Source organism: Schistocerca piceifrons, chromosome 7 (assembly GCF_021461385.2).
Source record: "Schistocerca piceifrons isolate TAMUIC-IGC-003096 chromosome 7, iqSchPice1.1, whole genome shotgun sequence".
Lineage (NCBI taxonomy): Eukaryota > Metazoa > Arthropoda > Insecta > Orthoptera > Acrididae > Schistocerca > Schistocerca piceifrons.
The window spans coordinates 273,223,053-273,245,506 of NC_060144.1; the positions used below are offsets into that span (position 1 = coordinate 273,223,053).

Consider the following 22,454-nt stretch of genomic DNA (forward strand, 5'->3'; position numbering starts at 1 on the left):
CTGTATCGAACGCCTTGCGGAAGTCAAGAAACACGGCATCTACCTGGGAACCCGTGTCTGTGGCCCCCTGAGTCTCGTGGAGGAATAGCGCGAGTTGGGTTTCACGCGATGCCTGGGATTCCGACACGTCCTAGGGTCCACACAAATGCCACTGAACGATGCGACCGTTCCAGGGCAGATAGACTCCTGAATGGACGCTACCAAAGGATGGCGAGGGTTGCACTGGTCGATAGCTTGTAGGCTGATCAAGGAGTCAGTACACAGGAGAAATGACTCGCCAGGGCATGAATGGATGAACTCGAGAGAACGAGATATGGCCGACAGCTCTGCAGTGGAAACACTGCAGCCATCTGGCAAGGAGTGCTGTTCAATATGTCCTCCATGAACATAAGTAAAACCTACGTGACTATCAGCCATCGAACCATTGGTGTAAACCACTTCATGGTCCCGGTATATATCGAGAATCGAAAGGAAGTGATAGTGGAGAGCCTGATCCTTAGGGCCATGCAAAAGGTCCAGAAGAATCTGCGGCCTAGGTGTATACCATGGAGGTGTAAGGGAATGGACCTCGAGGAGAGGTGGTCTCAGGTGTGTTTTCGTGGGATAGCAGGAGCCCTCTCGTGCTTATCCCACGCACCCTGATTGCAAATTTATACGTCAATCTGATGATCAGACCTGTTGTGCTGCAACAGCTTTCCAGGGGGTGTTTTCCAACAGGATAACGCTCGGCCACAAACCGCTTTGATAAACCAACAGGCTATACAGTGTGTCAACATGTTGCCTTAGCCTGCTCAGTCAGCAAATCTTCCTGAAATCGAGCACATAATTGCACCCGTGGTCTAGGGAAAGCATCTTTGATCAGTAAGCAAATCATTAGCTTTGGCGGCCGAAGACTTCCGGCATAAGAAGTAACCCTCGTACTGCCAACGGCCTTGTCAAAGAGGGCGGAGGTGTGGAGAGAGGTTCAGGGCACACTCTTGCCCTTGGGGTGGGGAACTGCCCCTAAAGGCGGAAGAATCAACAATGACCAACGGCATGAGGATGCAGAAGGCAATGGAAGCCCCTGCATTAAAGACACATAATGCGTATCCACAAGACACGTGGCCTGTAATTGAAAAAGTGTCATGATGATCTCTCCATTGGCAAACGATTCCGAAATAGTCCCCATTCGGATATCCTGGAGGGTACTGACAAGGGGAGGTGACCATAAGAAAGAGGCTGACTAACCAACGAAAGGATAACGTTCTACGAGTCGGGGCGTGGAATTTCAGAAGTTTGAACGTGGTAGGGAAGCTAGGAAATCTGAAAAAGGGAAATGCTAAGGCTCAACTATATATACTAGGGGTCAGTGAAGTGAAATGGAAAGAAGGCAAGGGTTTCTGGTCAGATGAATCTAGGGTACTGTCAACAGAAACAGTGAATGGTATAACGGGAGTATGATTCGTTATGAATAGGAAGTACGACACAAAGTGTGTTATTGCGAACAGTTCATTGATGTGGTTGTTCTCATCACAATCGACAGCTAACCAGCACTGACAACGATAGTTCAGGTGTACATGCCGTCGTCGCAAGCTGAAGATGAAGAGATAGAGAAAGTATATGTGGATATTGAAAGGGTAATACAGTGCGTAAAGAGAGATGAAAATCTAGTACTCACATGGGACTGGAATGCCGTTGTTGGGGTAAAAGTAGAAGAAAGGATTACAGGAGAATATGGACTTGGCAATAGGAATGAGAGAGGAGAAAGACTAATTGAGTTCAGCAGTAAATTTCAGCTAGTCATAGCGAATACTCTGTTCAAGGAGGAGGAGGTATACTTGTAAAAGGCTGGGAGGTACGGGAATATTTCGGTTGGATTACATCATGATCAGGCAGAAATAAGAAACTGGATTGTAAGGCGTACCCAGGAGCACATACAGACTCGGATCACAATTTAGTAGTAATGAATGAAGATCTCTAAGGCTATAGATACTGCGATAAGGAATAACTCAGTAGGCAGTACAGTTGAAGAGGAATGGACATCTCCAAAAGGGTAATCACAGAAGTTGGAAAGAAAAACATCGGTACAAAGAATGTAGCTGCTAAGAAGCCAGAGTTATAGAAGAAATACTTCAGTTGATCGATTAAAGAAGAAAGTACAAATATGTTCAGCGAAATTCAGGAGTACAGAAATAAAAGTCGCTGAGGAAGTGCAGGGAAGCTAAGACGAAATGGCTGCATGAAAAAGTGAAGAAATCGAAAAAAAAATGGTTGTCGGAAGGACTGACTCACCATTTAGGAAAGTCAAAATAACCATCAGTGAAATTAAAAGCAAGGGTGTTAACAATAAGAGTGCACCGGGAATTCCACTGTTAAATGCCCAGGAGAGAGCGCATAGATGGAAGGAATACATTGAAGGCCTCTGAGGTGCGAGATTTGTCTGATGTGATAGAAGAAGAAACAGGAGTCGATTTAGAAGATATGAGGATCCAGTATTAGAACCAGAATTTAAGAGAGCTTTGGAGGACTTAAGATAAAATAAGGCAGAAGTGATAGATAACATTCCATCCGAATTTCTAAAATAACGTGGAGAAGTGGCAACAAAACGTCTATTTATGTTGGTGTGTAGAATGTATGAGTCTGGCGACATAGCATCTGACGTTCGGAAAAATATCATCCACACAATCCCTAAGACTCCAAGGCTGACAAGTGCGAGAATTATCGCACAATCAGCTTAACAGCTCATGCATCCAAGTTGCTGGCAGAATGATATACAGAAGAATGGAAAAGATAATTGAGGATGTGTTAGACGACGACCAATTCGACTTTAGCAAAGGTAAAGACACCAGAGAGACAAGTCTGACATTGCGGTTGATAATGGAAGCAAGATTAAAGAAAAATCAATACAGGTTCATAAGATTTGTCTACCCGAAAAAAAGCGTCCGTCAATGTCAAATGGTGCAAGAGTTTCGAAATTATGGTTAAAATAGGGGTAAGCTATCGGGTAATATACAATATGTACAAGAGCCAAGAGGGAATAATAAGAGTGGAAGACCAAAAATGAAGTGCTTGGATAAAAAGGGTGTAAAATAGGAATGTAGTCTTTCGCCCCTTCAGGAGTGGAATTAAAATTCAACGTGAAAGGATTCAGTGATACGATTCGCCGATGACATTGCTATCCCGAGTGAAAGAGAAGAAGAATTAATGATCTGCTGAATAAATGAACAGTCTAATGAGTACAGAACATGAATTGAGAGTAAATCGAAGGGACGGCCGGTGTGGCCGAGCGGTTCTAGGCGGTTCAGTCCGAAACCGCGGGACCGCTATGGTCGCAGGTTCGAATCCTGCCTCGGGCATGGATGTGTGTGATGTCCTTATGTTGGTTAGGTTTAGGTAGTTCTAAGTTCTAGGGGACTGGTGACCTCAGATGTTAAGTCTCATAGTGCTCAGAGCCATTTGAACCATTTTTTAAAGTAAATTGAAGAAAAACGAAAATAATGAGAAACAGCAGAAATGTGAACAGCGAGAAACTTAAAGTTAGGACTGAAGGCCGTGAAGTCGATGAAGTTAAGGAATTTTACTACCCATGGAGCAAAATAACCAATGTCGGACGCAGCAAGGAATACATAAAAAGCAGACTAACACTGGCAAAAAGGCATTACTGGCCAAGAGAAGTCTACTAGTATCAAACATAGGCCGTACTTTCAGGAAGAAATTTCTGAGAATGTACGTTTGGAGCATAGCATTGCATGGATATGAAACATGTACTGTTGGAAAACCAGAACACAAGAGAATCGAAGCATTTGAGATGTGGTGCTACAGTCGAACGTTGAAAATTACTTAGACTTATAAGCTAAAGAATGAGGAGGTCCTGCGTAGAATCGATGAAGAAAGCAAAATGTGGGAAACACTGACAAGAAGAAGTGACGGGACGATAGGACATCAGTTAAGACATCGGGGAATAACTTCCACGGTTACAGACGGAGCTGCAGAAGGTAAAAACTGTAGAGAAAAACAGGGACTGGAATATCTCCAGCAAATAACTGAGGGCAGGTTGCAAGTGCTACCTTGAGATGAAAGGGCTGGCACAGGAGAGAAATTCGTGGGGGGGCCGCATCACACGAAGCGGAAGACTGGTGACTCATAAAAAAAGGGACAGCATCGGACGACAAATCCAGCGTCATCCACAAACAGCATTAAGCGTCCCTGCATTGACCGACCAAGTGCAACAGGCATGGAACTCAATCCAAATGGTTCTAACACTATAGGACTTGACATCTGAGGTGATGAGTCCCCAAACCGTAGAACTACTTAAACCTAACTAAGGACATCACACACATCCATGCCCGAGGCAGGATTCAAACCTGCGACCGTAGCAGCAGCGCGGATCCGGACTGAAGCACCTAGAACCGCTCGGTCACAGCGGTCGGCGAACTCCATCCAACTAACTGGCATCCGGCACCTGTACACCACAATGCATGCACGTTTGCATGCTTGCACTCGACATTCTGGCGGTTACGCCGGTTATCAATGTACAAGCATTTCACATTTATGATGGCTTATCTCGCGCTTCCATTAACCGGTGGTCTTGCAATGTTAATCACTTAAATATGTTACGTAGACAAATGTATTCCCGAAATTTCATTGGCCGCGCGGGATTAGCCGAGCGGTCTGAAGCGCTGTAGTCATGGACTGTGCGGCTGGTCCCGGCGGAGGTTCGAATCCTCCCTCGGGCATGGGCTTTTGTGTTTGTCTTTAGGATAATTTAGGTTAAGTAGTGTGTAAACTTAGGGACTGATGACCTTAGCAGTTAAGTCCCATAAGATATCGCACTCATCTGAACATTATGAAATTTCATTACTCTACATTAATTATTTTTTGGTTGCGTTTTTTTTCCGTCTGTATAGTTTTCCATCTACACTAGCTCACATAACAAAAGCTTAATTATAACCACCCTGTATATGAATGTAGACTTTCGCGGCGTATAGTACTGACGAAATTTTCCCGGGCTTCCATACCGGTGGCGCGTTGAAATTTCAACATTAATGGGTACTTTATCAAAACAGTATCACGAATATTTGCTTCCTTGTCATTGGCGGAGTGAAGTAATGCTCTTCTCGTAATGACCACCACGTCAACGGGTCGTTAAACTTGTAACCTTACTTCTTACGATTCCAAGAACCGTGCGTAAATTACCAAGCGATCAAAGAGGCAAAACATTTGACATCAAGAAATTCACGGAAACTTCTTGCAATTGCTTAGTGGAGAGCAAAGCAAATGCGAGCACTGGCAGCGATCATAAAAAAAATGGCACCTTCAGAGCTATCGTGGACAACGCGTCGCAAATGCGCATCTATACGGCGAATGGCGAAGGTGTCAGCGCAAGGAAAACGGGACGCTAGTATGTAAACAATCTACGTATCGTGTTCGCAGTCGGCGGGAAGACTAGCAAGAAAAAGCAACACAATGCAGCAGCCCCTCTCGTCGCGGTCCCCTTCTCGCTTCTCAGTTAATAGCCCGAGACTCATCCCGCCGTATTATTGATTCTCTGTCGCTCTCTTCCCATCTTCGCTTCTTCCCCGCCGCAACATCGAGATAATGGCGACCGGGGTATGATTGATCGCTGTAATAGCCGTTTGTATCGACCGGTCGTTTTCGCCGGTGATTCGACGCGTATCCGAACCGCCGTTCTGATTGGCCGGCTGCACATACGCGGGGAAAGTGAAAGTCAAGGCCAAGGGAGCCGTTGACACGTGGCCAGCCCACCTTATTGGTTCCTTTTGTGCTGCTCGCCGTGCTTCCTTTATGCGCACTTCCACAACCCAACCGGTTACTAATTTACCTCCCGTCAATATTCTGCCGCCTCTGCAGTATCAGTTAATTGAAATCGTCACGTACCTCCATTAAACCCTAAACCGCCCACGTGCAGACAAGAAGCAACTTTTCGACCGGCTAATCTGGGCGGCCAATCGCGTTATAGAGACGAACGAGAACGAACAGCGTTCCCTTTATCCGAAATTGAAAGCAGCTACAGCAGCTTGCGAAACAAAGATGATGGCTCACGTGTGGAATGAAGAGCTCCATTCGACCTGCTGTGTTAGGGACCTGTACAGGGTGTTTCTATGTTGCCGTTACGACCAGTGTAGAAGAGTAACGTAATTGGCGATCTTTCTACTATCCCCGCCTCCTTTCCAAATGGGCACATTCGTAAACCACTGCCACAACAAAGCAAATCTAAACGTTGTACGTTATTTAGATGGATAATGTAAGATAAGTACACTGTCGAGTCACATTAATCTGACTACCTGTCAAAAGCCGCATATGGTCCGTAAGGATAGATGCATACTTGTCTTGATGCATTGTGCCTTCCACAATGACAAGATCAGCCAGTGATTGCCAAGAAAACATTCCCAAGACCATAACGCTCCCTCCTCCAGTCTGGACCCTTCCGACGATGTTACAGGTTGTTTGCTTTCAGACGTTTCAAGCCTTATACCCCAGCGGCCATCTGTCCGATGGAGCATGAAACATGATTCATCCGGAAAGACCACCTGTCGCCACTCATTATACATCCAGTTGCAGTATTTGGTGTGAAAATTCCAGTCTTCGTCGCCGATGAACCCCTGTGTGTGACTGCATCAACGAGGCGCCTTCTGCGGGGGTCCATAGCACAGCAACCTTCGCTAAAAGGTCGTTGAGGAGACACTGTTGGTAACCCATTCGTTCATGTGGGCCATGAATTGCTCAACAGTTACACTTCAGCTCGCCTGTACGAATCTCTGCAGCCGTCATCTACGGCTCGTGGTGTACCATAGTTCCCTCGGCACTGGTTTTAGAAAGCGCCATTTTGCCATGCACGGTAAACATTAACCACAGCGGCATGTGCACAGCTTACAAACGTAGCCACTTCAGAAATGACTCCACTCTTGGCCCGGAAGCCAATGATCAAGCCCTTTTGTACGTCAGATAAACCGCTCCGTTTCCGCATTACGACGAAGGCACTGTTTTTCCGGGACTCAGATATCATGGTGAGGTTTGACATAGTTTCGTTATTCACCAGGGTGCTTCTACGTGAGTCAATAGAACTCACTGCTCAGAAATTTGTCGAGAGGATCGCCTATCTTTTCAGGCGTATCCTAATCTCCACGTATCTTCCGTTCACTGGAGAATACTACGAGCAAACCGAGGGATTCATAACGGTCAGCCTACTCTCGTCAGTGGTCGTGAATTTGTATATGGAGCACTTCGAGAAAGAGGCCCTGATGTCATGCAAATGAAACCCATCTGCTTTTTCCCGTAAGTGGATGACACGTTCTTCATTGGCACCATGGAAGTGACAAACTCCTTGACTAACTTGTACATCTAGACACCATACATCCCAAAATGAAACTCGCTGTGGAGACCGAAGAAGCAAGAAGACTACCAATCCTGGACGTCACGGTCAACAGAAGAGCTGATGGCACCCTGTGCCACAGTGTGTATCGGAAGAAAACACACAAGATAGTTGCTGCGGTACTAAAAACACTAGTACATAGGGCGGGCGCATGTCATCTGACGCAGAGCGTGTGCGCCAGAAACTGGAACGTCTTAGAACTGTGTTGCGAGAAAAAAAAAAAAAAAGATACTCAGAATGGCAGATTAAGTGCGCTCTTCGCCCCACCACTACAGTACAATCCGTGGAGACGGAAGAGATCACGCAAGAAGAGAGAGCCACAGTCTTTATACCGTACACTGGCGCGCTATCAGCGAAAGTCAGGCGCATACTGAAAAAGCACAGCGTACGAACTGTCTTTTGCCCGTCCACTAAACACAGGCGTTATTGGGGAGTGTCAAAGATGACATCGGTTTGCGGAAGATCGGGGTATATCAGATTTCGTGCCAATGTGGCAAGACAAAGATTGGACAAACAGTACTGAGAACACCAGCGAGCGACTAATGTACCCCAGCTTGGCGGTAGCAGAACACTGTTTGTCAGAGGGTCATGCTATGGAACACGAACGTCCAGGATTATAGCGCAGACTCCCAAATATTGGTACAGTGTCGTTCGAGAAACCACTGAAATTCGCGCCAGGAACAGTCTTATCAGTCGGAAATACGGCTTAATGCCAACAGGGCTTGGAAACCAGCACTGGGTCTAGAAAGAAAGACACTCAATGAACACATCTGGCGATCAAGGCGGACATAGAAACTACGTCGGCGCTATCATAGGCGCCAAGGCAAGTGTCCTCGAGCGCAGATCGCGGAGGAAACGGCTTTCTATAGGAGGGGATGTACACTGATCAGCCAGAACATAATGACCACTGACCTACGTCGAAATAAAGCCGTTCAAGCGATAGCTGCGTCACCTGGCGAGGAATGATATTAGTCAGACACACGCGCGGTGCACGTAGTATCAGTGAGAGTGGTGTCCGTGTGTAGAGCGGAGAAGGCGCGCGCGATCTATCTGAATTTGACCGCGGGCAGGTTGTAATGGCCCGGAGATTCTGCACGAGCATTTGGGAAACGGCACGAATTTTCGGCTGGTCGAGGAGAGCTGTGGTGAAGGTCTTCAACACGTGGAGAAATCACGTCCAGACGTCATAGCATTGGGCTGGACAGGATAGGCAGCTAACTGTGGATGAACTAACATCAGACTTTAATGCTGGGCTGAGTACAAGTGTGTGTAAACACTCAGTGCACAGAACACTCCTAAAGATGGGCCTCCACAGCTGACGACCCACTCATTTGCCAATGATAACACCCTGACATCGGCTACTACGACTGAAATGGGCAATGATCATCGACACCGGACGTTGGCGGAGTGGCAGAGCGTTGTATCGTATGATGAATCCCGATACCCTCTTCATCATGCCAATCGAGGGTGCGAATCCGTCGTCTTCCAGGGGAACAGCTCCTTGAGACCTGTACAGTGGGATGGAGACAATATCGTGGCGGCTCCTTTATACTCTGGGGAACATTCACGTGGGTGTCCAGGGGACTAGTGGAGCTCACGCAAGGCACCATGATGGCCAAAGTGTGTCACACACTGGTTGCAAACCACGTACGAGGTTCGACAATAAAGTAATGAGACTGATGTGAAAAAAAAATGTTGCTTATAGTTTTAGTCAAGTTTAGTGTTGTCTCCTTCAAAGTAGTTCCCTTCTGATTGCATGTACTTTTTCCAGCGCTTCTGCAATTGATGGTAACATTTTTGGAACTCATCTTTTGTAATATCCTCCAAGACCCTCGTCATAGCTTTTTGGACAGCTTGTGTTGTTTGAAAATGGTGTCCTTTGACTGCCGTTTTGACGCTTGGAAATAGAAAAAAGTCGCACAGAGCGATATCTGGTGAATAAGATGGCTCTGGTAGTACTGAAATTTGTTTTGAGGTTAAAAATTGCTGTACTGACAGAGCAGTGTGGGATGGCGCATTACCGTGATGCAGAATCCAATTTTCAGAAATGTTGGCATGGACACAATTGATGTTCAGTTCTTCTGAAATCATTTTCACGTATAATCTTCGATCAGATAGTACGTTCACGCACCCTGGCCAAGTTGACATCCGTCCGTGAGGTTGATGGTCGTCCATTGCGGTCTTCATCTTCAAGATTCGTTCTGCCTTCACTAAACATTTTATGCCAACGAAAAACTTGAGCTCTTGACATAACCTGCTCTCCAAAAGCCTTCTGAAGCTTACCAGAAGTTGTCGTCGCGTTTTCACCCAATTTAACGCAAAAAGAAATGGCATACCGTTGCGCAATATTATGCGCTTCCATTTCCGTGACGAGAGACACAAACATATGTTGACTTATTACAGCACAACTCACGACTGAGAAGTTGCATCGATGTGCCACTTGGACTAGAAGCAGCTTATAGACCAAGATCAAAGAAATTGTGCCTTCACAAGCCTGCAGGGTTGCCACATCTTGCAAAGAAAATCAGTCTCATTAATTTATTGTCGCCCCTCGTACACCCCTTCATGACAATCATATTTCCCGCCGGTAGAGGAATTTTTCAGCAAGATAATGCGCCATGTCACAATGGCAGGAGTGTGATAGAGTGGTTCGAGGAACACAGTGGTGAGTTCCGTTTGATGTGTTGGGCCCCCAACTCGCCAGATCTGCACCTGATGGAACACATACGGAATGTGATTGAATTTGGTGTTAGAGCTCATTGCCCCATTCCTCAGAATTTACGGGAATTAGGTGACTTGCGTGTACAGATGTGGTGCCAACTCCCTGCAGAGACCCGACTAGGCCGCATTGCTTCCATGTCACGATTTTTCGCCGCTGTTATCCGTGCCAAAGATGAACATACTGGCTGTTAGGCAGGTGGTCACAATGATCAGTTGAAGTCGGCAACGCGCCCCCAGGAGCTCAGTTCGTCAGCGCACGTGACAATGGCGACATGATTCATCGCCAAATAGTGTGTCCGTTAGACGCTGTGGCTAACCACGGGCTGCTCGACTAATAAATAAGCTGAAAGAAACTGACGAACCATGACAATATAACTTGACTGGCCCTCGCTTACCTATGTCTACATCTGTATCTACACTCTGCAAACCATAGCAAGTCAGTGGCAGAGGATACGTAGCATTGCATTGCGTCTTAAGGTTTCATTCCTTCCCTATCGATTATGGAGCGCACGAAAAATAACTGTTTAAGTGCCTGTGTGCACACTGTACTTGGTGTAATTTTGTCTTTGTATACTCTTCTTCTCTTAATACGGCTTCTGCAGGATAATTGGCATCTGTCTTAAACGTCTGCCCAATTGGCTCCAGTTGGCAGGTAGATTGGACGCTAAAAAAAATCCGAATTTTATGAAATTTTAGTATGTTGTATGTGTGTGGCCGAGTGGTCTAGGGCGATGCAGTCATGGGCTGTGCGGCTGGTCCCGGCCGAGGTTCGAGTCCTCCCTCGGGCATGGGTGTGTGTGTTTGTCCTTAGGATAATTTAGGTTAAGTAATGTGTAAGCTTAGGGACTGATGACCTTAGCAGTTAAGTCCCATAAGATTTCACACACATTTGAACATTTTTTGTATGTGGGTGGTCTTTAGTGTAGAATCAAAGTTCTCGACTTAGGAAACCCTTTGTTAACCTGATGGGAGCCCAAAAATTGCGAAATTTTGGCATTTACTCCCCGCCCCTCTGATATCACAAGCCACTTGTGCTATTTACAAAATGGTGTGAAATTCAAAAATCCAGGATAAGCATTTGTCCTATTGCTGGAAAATCCAAGAGGGCGGATCTGAGGACACTGGTGCAGCTTGCACTGTTTCCAGGTCACTTAAATCAAAGACGGTGATCGGCGATGTTGGCTGCCAGGTTTCATAAGATTTCCCAAGCCCTACGACATCACAATCCAAGATGGTGAACCTAATGATACTGGCACAGGCTTCCAAAGATGTCGGAATGATGTTTGAATCCACAATGGCGAATCTGTGGGTAATGGCGCGCCTGTGGCAGGAATATGAAAGGTGTTGTGACTTAGCAAGACAGTCAAGTCACAACGAGAGGAAGCCGAAAGGCACGCGTTAAGCTCACGCAGATTGGCGTGAGGTCTGGAACAGTTAAAGGAATTAATAGTAGCAAATAAAGTACGTAGTTGATATAATACTTAACTTTAATCCACAATTGTAGAACATCTCACGTTACGGTACATGCTTCATAATATTAATTATCAATTGAATACGGCGCCTTGCTAGGTCGTAGCAAATGTAGCTGAAGGCTATGCTAACTATCGTCTCGGCAAATGAGAGCGTATTGTCAGTAATCCATCTCTGGCAAAGTCGGCTGTACAACTGTGGCGAGTGCTGGTACGTCTCTTTAGACCTGCCGTGTGGTGGCGCTCGGTCTGCTATCACTGACAGTGGCGACACACGGGTCCGGCGTATACTAATGGACCGCGGCCGATTTAAAGGCTACCACCTAGCAAGTGTGGTGTCTGGCGGTGACACCACAAAAGGAACAATTGCGTCTTTATTTAAACAAATGCAGTGGCAGGAGTGCCTCTTCAGCACCAATGTACCTGTCTGCAAGCTGCTGCTGCAGCCAGTTTCATGTGTGCTGAACATGTCTAGGACAGTATTGGACACATGCAATCACTCTCACATCTGTAATGTTAGCATATGACTACTTTTAGCTTGCTGATGAGTGTCCAAGTCCTTCAAGCGACAGATGACATCTCCATCAGCTATTCCCCCCACCCCCCACAAGCAATAAGATTTAATTTTTCGCCCTGTTGCTCAGACCTTGAGATTTTCTGTGAGGTACAGACCCCTTGATGAATGTGTCACACCAACTGCATGTATTCTGTGACTCTCTTGCATGGATGTATATGGTGCTGTCAATCATCTTTGATAGCAAACCTGTGGCACTTGTCACTGATCATATAGTATATAGCAATGCACAACTGTCACAAAAAACAAAAAAAAAACAAAAAAGGGGGTTTCTCTATCACAAATAGAAAAATTTACATCACTTGAAAGTACACGACTTTCATGATAATTCTGTCAAGTTACACACTGTGCCCTTAAAAAGGCGACTTTGTGGACCGTTTCGACAACTGGTTTAGGCTGGAAAAATCTTTGTCCGCAATCGAATTTGCAGACTGTTGCAAATGTATGTTATCTTAATTTTCTCAACAAAATTTCTAAAAAAAAAGTCTTCATGCCTCTGAATTGCTCTAATGTATTCCTTCTCTCCCAGCCTATACGTTATATTTGCATTTTGGTAGCTGTAGAACTGTTGCTTGGACGTCACATTTTATCATTTTCCGTCTTTTTTCCCGAAAATTTCCATTGCAGAAAATATTCACAGACCATTATATCCCATCTTAACTCTGTCAGCAACAATGACTGCAACTGCAACTACAGTACCACTCATAGAGCTGCTGCCTCACACACTGGTAGCTGGTTGCCCAACATTGATCTGCAGTCTTACGACTGCTAACCCCAGTGTCCAGTGGCTAGCCTGACTTTCAGCTGTGGTACAGTTTGGTGCTGCCTGAACCGTGTGATGCATGTCTCTGCTATGTAGGCAGTACACTCTTGTGTGAGAAGTCTGGTAAGTACTCTGCTGTGTGAGTCAACCAACTGATGTGGCCCTTGACTGCTAGCTATTGGAGTCTGACATCTACCACTGGTTGCAGCCGTTATTTTTTTTCTCAAAATAATGTACACAACTAGGCTGTTGACCACTACTCTCATAAAAAAAAATTTCCCATAGACTGATATCTGCAGTGTTCTTGATGGTCATGATTCAACTTACCATTTTGTATAAACGTTTTTATGTTTCAAATGAAGTTAATACATTCCTGATGCATGTTTAAGTTCCCATATTATGATGGCGCTGTGCTGCCTGGCTATTGACTAGGCTGTCTTGTTTACTAGCTGCCACCCATCTTGCAAATAATTTTTTTGTGATGTATTTTAAAAACACAGTAAATGGACCTTTCAACTCTTGAACCATTTCATATATCCTATCCTGAGAACAAGTCTGCATCTCCCAATTTTTGAAATTCCCTCCCAGGCACTTGAAATAATGCAATACAGCAGAACGTATGAGTATGTGTGAGCCATTGTACAGCTGCTGACATTTTAAAATTAGGACAATTTTGTATTTCCCTGCATTTTTCAATATGGGTTGAAGCATAAGTGTGCTTCATATATTTTCAAATTTCCCTGCCATTTTAATATAGAACACATCTTTTGTGGCATCAGAGGGCCAATGGGGTGACTCTGGTGCCGTCACAAACAACAAACTAGTGCTAGAGATTGGAGCTACAGTCTTGGATTTTTTAAATTTTGCTGCAACGTTTAACTTAGGGCAGATGTGCTCTTTGGTGATGTAGAAGATAGATAGATATAGATAAATAGATAAGCACTTTCAATGCTCCTCGTCTGACAGTCTACTGGACTTTGCAAGGCTACTGGAGACTTGCATTCACATGGGATCCCATTGATGGTGGCACACAGACAATCCAACATGGGGAAATCCAGAGGGGTATTTGAATCTTCCACATTTTAAATTTAGGCCAGGATTCCAGACTTTACGTTATTGACCTGGCAACCAAACAGGTTGTGCCAGTGAGTGGAAAACCTGGCAACCATGCAGGTTGTGTCAGTGTCAAAAGAGGTACCATATTGGATCATCATCTTGAATCGTCACATCATTAGGATGTCATCAAAAATTTGGCAGCCTGTGCTATTTGGCTGAGGTCCACCATATTTGGTTGTGATGGTATAGGATGTGGGAAACGTGGCAACCATGCAGGCTGTGCCAGTATCCCCAGATTTGCACAAATAGGAAAACTGCCCATATTAGGTTTTTGTATTTTCTGATTAATGCAAATGGCACAAAGCATCAGAAGACTGGGTGAAATACTGCAGCATAGTGTGGCTATTTTGAATTCCCTAGAATTTGTTGTTTCCCTCATTTTCTGTGCAGAGACTTAGTAGGTCCGACATGATGTCTGAGAGGTGGAGGAAATACACTGCTGGCCACCATAAATGCAACACCAAGAAAGACAAGAGGTAGCACAACAAAATTTATTTTGTAGATAACATGTAGACCAAGTATCAAATGATTACGTTTACAGACGTCTGTGACATGTGGTTCCTGCCAGAATCAGTAGCCAGAGTAGCCGCCATTGTTGGAGATCACCGCTGCCACACGTCTCGGCATTGAGTCAAAGAGACGTTGGATGTGTTCCTGGGGTACAGCAACCCAAGCAGCTTCCACACGTTGCCAAAGATCATCTGGTGTGGCAGCTGCGGATGTAATCTGGGTCACTCGTTGAGCAACCATGGACCACATGTTTTCTATCGGCGAAAGATCCGGAGAGCGAGCCGGCCAGGGAAGCAATTCAATCTGGTTATTGACGAAGAACCTTTGGACAATGCGTGCCACGTGTGGTCGCGCATTATCCTGTTGAAATATGGCTGTGGCCGAGCCCTGAAGGTAAGGAAGGACAACTGGCTCCAGCACCTCGGATATGTAGCGCCGGCTATTTAAAGTACCGGCAAAGCGTACTAGAGGCGTGCGAGAGTAATATCCAATACCGCCCCGTACAATAATACCCGTCACAAGACCAGTGTGGCGGTGCATAATGCAGCTGTCCAGCATCCTCTCTCCACGGTGTCTCCACACTCGAATCCGACCATCGTGGTGCTGCAGACAGAAGCGTGCCTCGTCAGTAAAGACAACGTCATTCCATTCTGCCGTCCACATCCGTCTGTCATCACACCATTGGCGACGGAGACGTCTGTGGATCTGCATCAATGGTAGACGAAGCAATGGACGTCTTGCGGACAGACCACTCTGCTGTAAATGGCGTCGAATGGTACGCGCAGACATTGGATGATGCATTACAGACGCAATGTGCTGTGCTATGGTTCGGGATGTCCCTGAGCGATCCGTCACTGCCATGCGCACAATTTGCCTATCACCACGTGCAGTCGTGCACCGAGGTGAATACGATCGACCACATCGGTCCGTCGTACCCTCCTGCATCCAATGGTCACATATCCGCATTACAGTTGTTTGGTTTCGTCCAACACGACTAGCGATTTTTCTGTATGATAATCCACAATCTCGGTAAGCCACTATCCTTCCTCTGTCGAACTCGGATACTTGATCAAAAGATGTTCGCTGTTGTCTACAAGGCATAACTGATCGTCTTGTGAAACAACCACAAGGTAAACACACGTGCCGAATGTACACTTGTCGAAATTGCCAAGCCTTAAATGGTGCTATGAGGTGGCGCCACAGGCGCGCGTGATGTGCGTCTGCGCTGAAATTCTAATCAGTTGCATATCTCATCGCTGCAAACTCATGGTGTAAATTTCACTTGATTCGGATGCTTCCTTCAGGGTGTTGCATTTACGGTGGCCAGCAGTGTAGCTGAGGAATAAAATTTACAACAGTGGATGGCGACATTGTCTATGGTGTATTAGAAATCTGGCAACAACACAGACTTCGCCAGAAAATGTCCAGCCATCCTACTATTATTATGCATTTATTTGTGAGACTGTGCTCAGCAACTGCTGAATTTGCAAGTTCTTGATTTTTTTATGTACCTCTCATGTTCTGCATAGTACGAGTACCAGTAAGGATAGACTACTTGATGCAGTTCCTTCCACATTCATGAAGAATCTGATAAATTCCAGTTATCCTCAGTCCAGAACTACACTTAACCAGGTGCAACATCTCCTTCATCTTTTTAGATGTTCAAAAATAGGTCTTGTGCCTCTTCCTACCAGAATCCTACCTATTTTGCTAGTTATAGCTCTGTAGAAAGTAAGAAGTACAATAAGCATATCATCATATGATCATTCAAAATTTTTGTGTTTTCAGTTTTTCAGTTCTTGGAGAACAGTAACTTTCTATTTTGAGCCCCATAACTGTAGTTTCAGAACACATGCTTCTGCTGATTAATCTCAGAAACCAGGTGGTCCTTTTTACAGACAGCTGTAGCTATATATATATTAATATAATTAAAATAGTTATCTTCTGGACTGGGTGGGGAAGGATCAAGCCACCCATTCAATATGCTGCAAGTCTTAGAGAACACTGATGGACCTTGTTTTTCTTATCGTGACTTGGGCTCAGTCATTCAAGTTATGACAAAAATGGGCACAGATATTTATTTAAACATAACTTTTTTCTATACCTCCATGCTGTGGACTCTCCTGGCTTCCAAGTTGACAATAGCTGTGTCAATAGGGAGGCAAACATATGTTCCTGGTTTGTTGAACACTCAGGCACTCTAACAGATCTCATCTTGTGCATTAAATCACCCGGTCTTCTCCCTGTGGAAAATCAGTGTGACTATTTGGAACAACATGTGAAACACAGGTGCCAACATCCCCTCTGTTTAGTAGCTTAACAGGGTCTGATCATTAATGATAGCTTCAGCTGTATACAACATTCCGAAGAAACTTGTGAATTGAGGTAATTATCAAGGCTAGATGTGGTATTATGCAGTATTTGTGTGCTTATACTTCTAATGTCCTTATTATGAATAAAATTATAACCAGATGGGTCTACTGTTTATGGTGTCACTTTCCATTTTCTTCAGTATGATATCATCACTGATATTTTTAAATTTCTGTGCCATGAAGACAATTTTTTGTAAGATTTAAGCACTCAACTTTAATTCATGACATATAATGAGAATCAAAGGAACATTTAATAATGGAAGTACATTACTGTCTAGGCTCTAAAGACTAATTTGTATGGCTTATGTCAGTTGTAATCTTTTTCTGCAGGTGTCCGGTGTCACGTCAGGTGATATCGCCACTCAAGTACAACCAAAAGGAAGGATGGGCAGAGGCCACCATTTACTCTATGTTCAGGTTCCCAGACAGCACACAGGTCAATTTGCAATGTGACATTGCCGTCTGCAAAGGTATGTAGCACATCCACAACATGAGAAAAAAGTAGGATCCTAACACTTATCTTATAATGTGTATACATCTCTCCAAAAATCTATTTACAGTGTTTGTATCAGAGTATGTGATCCAAAGGAGCTACTCCTCTTGATAAATGTAAAAGAAAATCTGCACTACTTTATTCCAAGACTCGTAAATGTGAAAAAGACATACCTGTAGATAGTTGTGATCAAGGGCAGAACTGTGAGCCTACTGTTACAATCCATAGCATAATGTGTCAATCAACAATTCAAATTCCACCCTGTGTGAAATTTACAAGTTACCACATTAATGTACATCACTATAATGAAAAGACATTTTTGGTCATTTTAATAGGTCCACCCGAGGGGGTGGGTGGGGGGGGGGGGGGAGTGGGGGGGGGGTTGGGGAAACATTGTATTTTATATTAACTAAATGATAACCTTTTTGCCTTGTATCACAAAACTTTATTATTTTTATACAAAATAAAAAAGTTTTGTGAAACAAGGCAAAAATTCATAATACAAATTTTGGTCAAAGCCCATCCAACAGCACTCAAACTGAGTGACCAGGTGCATCCCTTAGGAAGGGTACCAATGAAAAGAACACTAAATTATTAGTTTTGCTTCACTTTCTCACTGCCAAAAGTGATAACACTCCTAAGGTCATCTTGGGCTCTTTGTATGGATTCTGATCAGTTTCCTGACCCTGTCTGTTTTGTCATAAACTATGTTTTTGATGATACTGGTATCAGGTCCAGAAGAACACCAGTGTAGGTGTTCATATTTATTGTGTTAAGCACCAATTTTGGCACCTTTATTAATACTTGTATTGGAGGCTAGTCCTGCTTGAAACAGATGGTGAGACAGTAGCACTACTAACAATATGTGTAGACTGAACAACATCAACATGTAACTGTCCTACTAACTTCTTAAGGACTGTAAGATATCAACTGCAATAGTGGTCACAGATTGTGATTACAGTAAGGTGAGTTCTGAGTAACTTTTGGGTCACAATGGACACACAATCATCTATATATCTGTACCAGAGCAATACTTAGTGAGAAAGACATAGACTATTGAAAAAGTATTTTGCAAATGTAACACTTTTTAGCTACAAATTGTATTGTTCTCAGCACAGATTAGTTTGTTGATTGCTGTTTTATTTCTCTGTTTTCAGAAACTAGCCATTGTTAGAATAGTGAGGCATTTTTGACAGCCAAACCTTTCAACCATCACTCAATTGGCTTTTGCAAATGATACACTACAAAGAAACCCTTCAGAACAAAACAACAATTACTTTGCCTAGAGTTAAAAAAAATCCTCAATTCCAATCCTGAAGCTGTGGATAAGCCAGACTGTTGTCCTTTCTCTTGGAGGTCCTAGCCCCACAGCATTGTGGGAGCCTCTGCAGATTTTAAAAGGAAAGTGGGCAAGCCCATGACTCCTGCAGGAATTGTGGGAAGTCATGCTAGAATAATATAATGATAATGCACTGTCCACAAAGGCCAAGGACCCAAGATTGAATTCCTGTCTGGACCACAGTTTTAACTTTCACCATGAACAATCATGACAGCAAATGCTGTTCTAAGAGGAAGAGAATTAATCAACAACTATTCTGTTGGTATGTTCTGTAACCTCACCAAAGCCTTTGTCTGTATGGCCTACTAAATTGTACTTGGGAAAACAGTGTATATTACAGGATTAATCCTAACCCTCTTGCATGGAATGAATCTGCAACAGAAAGCAATGGCTCACACTAACTAAATGTGTCATAGCTAAGAAACTAAACTTGAAATCAGGGCACATAAAATATTCCCACAAAGTATGGTACTCTTTCTTGTCCTATTCCTAATTTATGTAAATTAGGTTTCAGGGATTTGAAACTGTCATTCAGGACATGTCATGTTTGCTGATGATGCAGCTGCGTCAGACTTGGCACAGATGATAGCTAAAGAGGACTACAGCTGTTTCGCAGCTACTGTTCTGAATATTAATGTCACAAAGTCCTATATTATGTCATTGCAGACAAATAAAAATGATTTACTTTTCATGGATGGGATTCACAGTCATGTAGAACTTCTTGAAATATATCATAGTCAACAGTCAATGGCGAATATGGTGTCTTTTAAAAAATATAAACAACTTGCTGATACTTCAGATAGACATCAATGGTATACATTGAATGAAAAAGTGTCTAAAATTCCTTGCAGTCCAACTGGCTAGCAATTTAAAATAGATTAAACACATAAAAAAGTAAATTTTGGTCAGTTCTGCATTTTTACACTTAAAAGTATCTGTAACTGTGTTGAAGTCTAACGTGCTGGCTCATGTTGCTTATTTTCAATTCCTGTTGCTTATGTAATTATGTTCTGAGATAATTTAGCAGAATTAAGTTAAGTATCCATTTAGCAGAAGTGAGCACTGAAAGTACTGTGTAAAGTACAAAATCAATATCTTGCAGAGACATCTTCAAAACTCTTGGAATTTTGTCAGTCAGTTCACTGTGCATTTTCTCCTTTATAACAAGTGGTTGCCAATAATACAAATTTGCTTCTTTTTAATTGTCTTTACCACTGTCGTAAGACAGTTTTTAAGAGATTTTAGAGATGTAATATTGCCCACATGTACCTGCAAGCATTTTTGTTTATTTAATTAATTCATCCATTGTGTTCTACTGATTCAGCATAAAGCAGAAAATTTGCAGATGTGGAAGAGTAAATGGTTACATTAAAAGAATAACATAACTATGTATGGATGAGTAAAATTTCAGTATTCTCTTGATTTTCTGAAAAAGAGCTAAGATAAAATAAAATCCTGTAGGAGTCTTCATTCATGAAACATATGGCTTAACTACTTTTGTAAAGTTATTGTTATGCCTCTTGATGTTGATTTAGATACTCCTGTAAATTAGACAATAGATATTTTTATTGCATTCGAAATATAATTATCAAATAAATTTTCACATTGTAATTATTATGTTACAGCTGGTACATGTTCTGAACCAGCATGTCCAGATGATCTGGAACCACTCGCAAGAACTGTGACAAAGGATATCTACACAGAAGCAGCTCCTGAGGATGGTGTCTTGATGGCTAGTACCAGTGTCTTTGTACTGGATGCCGGAGATGCTCCCCGTATGTGTTGTAGACACTTATTCATTCCTATCAAACAGTAATGGACATAGATATAACCCAGTAGCTAGAGTTCTAATGAAAGCTATCCAGTTACATCTACGGTATTGTTTCATTAGATATTGACCCTCAATATGGTTGCAGTTTAATTATTTGTTGTAGTAAACATAGCTACATCAGTAATTGATGAATACAAATGGATAACATTTTCCTTCTTTTTGTCTATTTTAATGTTATCATAACGATATTTTTTCAATACCACAAGTTAAATTATGAGGAAAAGTTACACTTACACTTAGGCTCCCCTTTACAGTTCACAAGCTTATTAGATTATGATCAATGCATTAAAAAAATTAAAAATGATTTTATCTACTGAGACCATAAATGAAAATATCAAAAGCACTTTGCTCTTTAAGGTTGCCATCAAAAAGTGTCTCTGAGTCTTCATAAAAGTTTCAGTTCCAACTTATACTTACACAGGAGAGGATTAATCAAGTTAAGATACAGTCATGAATATAATAGAGGGAAATATTCCAGGTGGGAAAAATATATCTAAAAACAAAGCTGATGTGACTTACCAAATGAAAGTGTTGGCATGTTGATAGACACACAAACAAACACAAACACACACACAAAATTCAAGCTTTTGCAACCAACGGTTGCTTCGTCAGGAAAGTGGGAAAAGGAGAGGGAAAGACGAAAGGATGTGGGTTTTAAGGGAGAGGGTAAGGAGTCATTCCAATCCCGGCAGCGGAAAGACTTACCTTAGGGGGAAAAAAGGACAGGTATTCACTCGCACACACACACACACACATATCCATCCGCACATATACAGACACAAGTAGACATTTGTAAAGGCAAAGAGTTTGGGCAGAGATGTCAGTCGAGGCGGAAGTACAGAGGCAAAGATGTCGTTGAATGACAGGTGAGGTATGAGCGGTGGCAAATTGAATTTAGCAGAGGTTGAGGCCTGGTGGGCACCCTCCCACAACCACCTACTCCAGTCCTGTAACCCAGAAGGTGTACACGATCAAAGGCAGAGCCACGTGTGAAAGTACCCACGTGATTTACCAAGTGACCTGCCTACACTGTGAAGCTTTCTATGTGGGAATGACCAGCAACAAACTGTCCATTCACATGAATGGACACAGGCAGACAGTGTTTGTTGGTAATGAGGATCACCCTGTGGCTAAACATGCCTCGGTGCACGGCCAGCACATCTTGGTACAGTGTTACACCGTCCAGGTTATCTGGATACTTCCCACTAACACGAACCTGTCAGAACTCCGAAGATGGGAACTTGCCCTTCAGTATATCCTCTCTTCCCATTACCCACCAGTCCTCAACCTCCACTAATTTCAAGTTGCCACTGCTCGTACCTCACGTGTCGTTCAACAACATCTTTGCCTCTGTACTTCCTCCTCGACTGACATCTCTGCCCAAACTCTTTGCCTTTGAATACATAGAAAGAAGGATCCTTTATTGTATGATTATATGATAGTGGAACAAACACTGGTAGCAGTTACTTCTGTAAAATATCTGGGAGTATGCATATGGAACAATTTGAAGTTGAATGATTATATAAAATTAATTGTTGGTAAAGCAGGTGCCAGGTTGAGATTCATTGGGAGAGTCCTTAGAAAATGCAGTCCATCAACAAAGGAGGTGGTTTACAAAACACCCGTTTGACCTATACTTGGGTGTTGGTCATCAGTGTGGGATACATACCAGATCGGGTTGATGGAGGAGATAGAGAAGATCTAAAGAAGAGCAGCGCATTTTGTCACAGGGTTATTTGGCAAGCGTGATAGCGTTATGGAGATGTTTAGCAAACTCAAGTGGGGGACTCTGCAAGAGAGGCACTCTGCATTGCGGTGTAGCTTGCTGTCCAGCTTTCGAGAGGGTGCGTTTTTGGATGAGGTATCGAATATATTGCTTCCCCCTACTTATACC

General features: G+C 43.4%; 1 protein-coding gene across 1 annotated transcript in view; it reads left to right on the forward strand.

Moving 5' to 3' along the window:
* LOC124805201 overlaps window positions 1–22,454 on the forward strand; it is a 503,287-nt gene that overhangs the window by 474,647 nt on the left and 6,186 nt on the right. The window contains exons 6-7 of the mRNA XM_047265697.1: window positions 17,228–17,367; window positions 20,355–20,504. Of these exons, the coding sequence (XP_047121653.1) occupies window positions 17,228–17,367; window positions 20,355–20,504 (290 nt within the window). The remainder of the gene's footprint in view (window positions 1–17,227; window positions 17,368–20,354; window positions 20,505–22,454) is intronic.